Source organism: Psammomys obesus, unplaced genomic scaffold (assembly GCF_907164565.1).
Source record: "Psammomys obesus unplaced genomic scaffold, mPsaObe1.curated_primary_1811, whole genome shotgun sequence".
NCBI classification, from domain to species: domain Eukaryota; kingdom Metazoa; phylum Chordata; class Mammalia; order Rodentia; family Muridae; genus Psammomys; species Psammomys obesus.
In genome coordinates, this window is record NW_026586383.1 from 4,634,942 (window position 1) to 4,638,484 (window position 3,543).

The 3,543-nt window shown below is 53.7% G+C and overlaps 1 protein-coding gene across 2 annotated transcripts in view; it reads left to right on the forward strand.

Annotated features, from left to right (window-relative positions):
* Osbpl10 (oxysterol binding protein like 10) overlaps positions 1–3,543 on the forward strand; it is a 196,812-nt gene that overhangs the window by 178,617 nt on the left and 14,652 nt on the right. For both annotated transcript variants that reach the window (XM_055601643.1, XM_055601642.1), the window contains one exon: positions 2,194–2,674. In XM_055601643.1, coding sequence (XP_055457618.1) covers positions 2,194–2,674 — 481 coding nt within the window. The remainder of the gene's footprint in view (positions 1–2,193; positions 2,675–3,543) is intronic.

Here is a 3,543-nt window from a genome sequence, read left to right on the forward strand (position 1 = left end):
ACACACACACACACACACACACACACACACACACACACACACACACAATTAAACATAAAACTAATTTTTTAAAAGGCCTAGCATGGAGCCATAGTTATAGATCTGAAAGCCTGGATGATATTCAAGATGAGTCCTTGTATAACCCTGGTGGCCTGCCAGCTTTGTAACCTCATGAATCCACGAGGAAAGGAGCAAAACAAGGCTTGGCGGTAGCAGAGAGGCATGGCTCCACACTGTTGTCTGTAGCCACCCGAAGAGCGATTCCTTAATCACTTAAGGGGCCTCAAATCAGGTGAAGCCAGCTCTGTGACTTCCTCACAGAAAGGAATTTCAGGATGAGCCACCACAGAGCAGACTGGGAGTTTATTAAAAGATTTTAATATAGATTCTAAGCACTGGGGTTTAAAAGAAAGAGGCTCCTCGGAGAGTGAATGAGACATGACAGACTGGGTGTGGACTTTCCAAGGAAGACCCACACATCGCTTCCTTCACAAACGGTCACATAGCTAGGACTTTGGGATGAAAAACATCTCGTTTACTTGTTTTGCTGGGCACGGAGGTATGTACTGCTGCATGTGTCAAATCAAGGAACAGCTTTTGAGAGGCGGCTTTTGCCTTCCACTGTGTAGGTACCAGGGTCTGAACTTGGGGAGATGAGCCTGGCCGCAAGTGCCGGAACCTGCTGAGCCATCTCACTGGCCCAACTTGAGGGATTTTTTTTTTTTTTAAGTTGTTATTTTTCAAAGGGTTGCAAGGAATCTAACGAGTGTGGCGATGGGGTTGGGGGAGGGTTGAGGCAAAGCTGGAACTAACAAGTTAAAGGTGTAGCTCACAGGGATGCCGGAAGTCATGACATCCTCAATGTGTGTAAAGTTAATAATCACGTCCGTGAGGGTCTCAGGAAACATGTGGAAGAGGAGTGGGGCTCTGTGCTCGGCCGCACATTGGGGCCCTTAGCCTGGCTTCCTCCTCGGTACTGACAGCCTGTATGGGAACTGTGCTCCTGGAGTCCTAGTTCTCAGCCGCAGAGAGGCTCCAAGCAGACTCCACAGTGAGGGCCTCCTTTTCTTCCATGTCTGTTCTCTCTCCTGCCTCCAGGTCATCCTGGGTGGAGGAAGCACTACCCTTCGCAGCTGGGCGGGCGGACCCTAATGCCTGACAGGGAGTAGTTGCTTTGTGGGGACCCTACAGGCCCCGGGAGGTGACAGTAATACAGCACAGCTGTCTGCATCCCTGGTCCAGGTGACCCGGTCAGTGGGTTGTGGGAGCTTGGAGTTGTACAGGCCTGGAGCCACCGCTGGCTTTCCTCTGGACCAGCCTGGTTCCCCTGTCCTTCCCACTCACGCCCTCTCTCAGTCACAGTCGGTAGCAGACCCAGACAGAGCTGTGAGTTAAGGCCCTCTTCCTTCCTCGAGGCACATCCTGGTTCCCCGAGGCCCTGCTCTTGGCGGCAGCTGCGGAGACGCAGTTGTGCTATTCCTCTTCCCCTCTGTGGCCCCCGTTAGCAAATGGGCCTCGTCTCTAGCCCCCCCTCCCCCGCTGAACTGTGTTGGATACATGTCGCACTCTAGTACTATCCCCTCGCACTGGTGACACCGTCTTCCTGGCCTCCAGGGCCAACACGACACAGCGGCTCTTTTCTGAGGAAGCACAGGGAATCCTCCTGTCGCTGGGGCAGGTGGGAGGGGTAAGAAAAGCCTCTTTGGGCTAAAAAGATGGCTCAACAAGTAACGGTTCTTGAGCGAAGCCTGACAGTGTGAATGAGTTAACACCGCAGGTCCCCCGTGGCGGAAGGGGAGAGTCCAGGCCTGTGGCTCGTAGCCAGTGTGCCCCTCAGTGATCAACAGATAATAAAGACGTACTAGCTAAAAAAAGTCTCTCTAGACTCTTCACAGTGACAGGGACGGAGCGAGGGGCGCGTGTCAGCAGAGACACAGCGTCCGGGATGTGTGTTCGAGGGAGCGGGCTGGGAGAGGAATGAGTGGGCCTGTGCTCTTGTGTCGACTCTAGTGAGTAAAGAAAGTCACTCAGAACATTCGTGTGCACAAAGCTGCCGCTGTCCCCTGACCCCTTCGGCTTGTCCGGGTCGGGGGTCTCTCCTGGCCCGGGCCTCCGGAGCTCACCCTGCCTGTGGCTGTGGCCGTGGCCGGGCACTCACTCACGCACCCTGTTGCCTTGTACCCTCTGGTGCAGGTGGTCCTTCCCACGTTCATCCTGGAGAAGCGCTCCTTGCTGGAGATGTACGCAGACTTTATGGCACACCCCGACTTGCTGCTGGCCATCACGGGCGGGGCGACGCCCGAGGAGAGAGTCATTAGCTTCGTGGAGTATTACCTCACGGCCTTCCACGAGGGCCGCAAAGGCACCCTGGCCAAGAAGCCCTACAACCCCATCATCGGCGAGACCTTTCACTGCTCCTGGGAGGTCCCTAAGGACAGAGTCAAGTCGAAGTGGACTTCCTCCAACTCTCCCCTCAGCTGTCAGGAGCACCCGGTGGCCGACGACCCCTCTCAGAGCTATAAACTCAGGTTTGTGGCTGAGCAGGTGTCTCACCACCCGCCCATCTCCTGCTTCTACTGTGAGTGCAAGGAGAAGAGACTGTGTGTCAACACTCACGTATGGACCAAAAGCAAGTTCATGGGCATGTCCGTGGGGGTCTCTATGATAGGGGAAGGTAAGCTGACGTGGGGAGCCGGTGTCTCCCATGGTCCCTTGCACTGAGATGAGCGGTGGGCGCTCTTGTGCATAGATTTTCTTTGTAAATGGGGGTGGGTGGGCAGGGAAGAGGGACAGATGTTGGACCAGTGGTCCCAGGTGACGGATGGACGGGAGGGGTCGCAGCATCTAGCTCAGACGGTGCTGTTGCACACACTCTTCCTCATTGGGTCCATGGATGGAAGGGCCGGCCCTAAGGCTGTGACCACGCCTGAGGAGGTCATGGTGGAGCTGGCCCTAAGTGTGCAGACCCTCACCAGCCCTCTGGCTCCCACACCATGAGGATAACAGAGTTGCCTGCTGAAAGCTGCTCATGCGAGCCCCTCAAGGCCAGACTCTGGTTCTACAGGGACCGAGAATAGGCTGATCGTCCTAAGCAAACCTGGGAGTGGTTTGTTCGTTGTGTGAAGAAACCCAACAAGTCCTGTGAAGTCATTAGTATTTATTTAACTCCCTTTGAGTCACATCCACTTGAGACTCTACAAACTCTACAAGTCTCATCCCAGAAAACAAACAAAACTAAACAAAATCCCACATAGTTTTACTTTCAGCCTCTTGGCTTCTTGAGAGCCCTTCTCAGATCCCATCATTGAAGGATGCTTTTGCTGTGAGCATTTATGTCTTTCAAAATTATTATATATGTATTATATATGTGTATATTTCTATATAGTGAGAGAAAGGGAGACTGAATGGGAGAAAAAGGGGGATGGATAGAGTGAGAGGGAGAGGGGGAGGGAGATGGAGAAATGACAGCTTGCAGAATGTGGCTCCCTCTTTCCACCACGTGGGTGCTGGGGAATGTACTCAGGTCTTCAGCTTTGGCGGCAA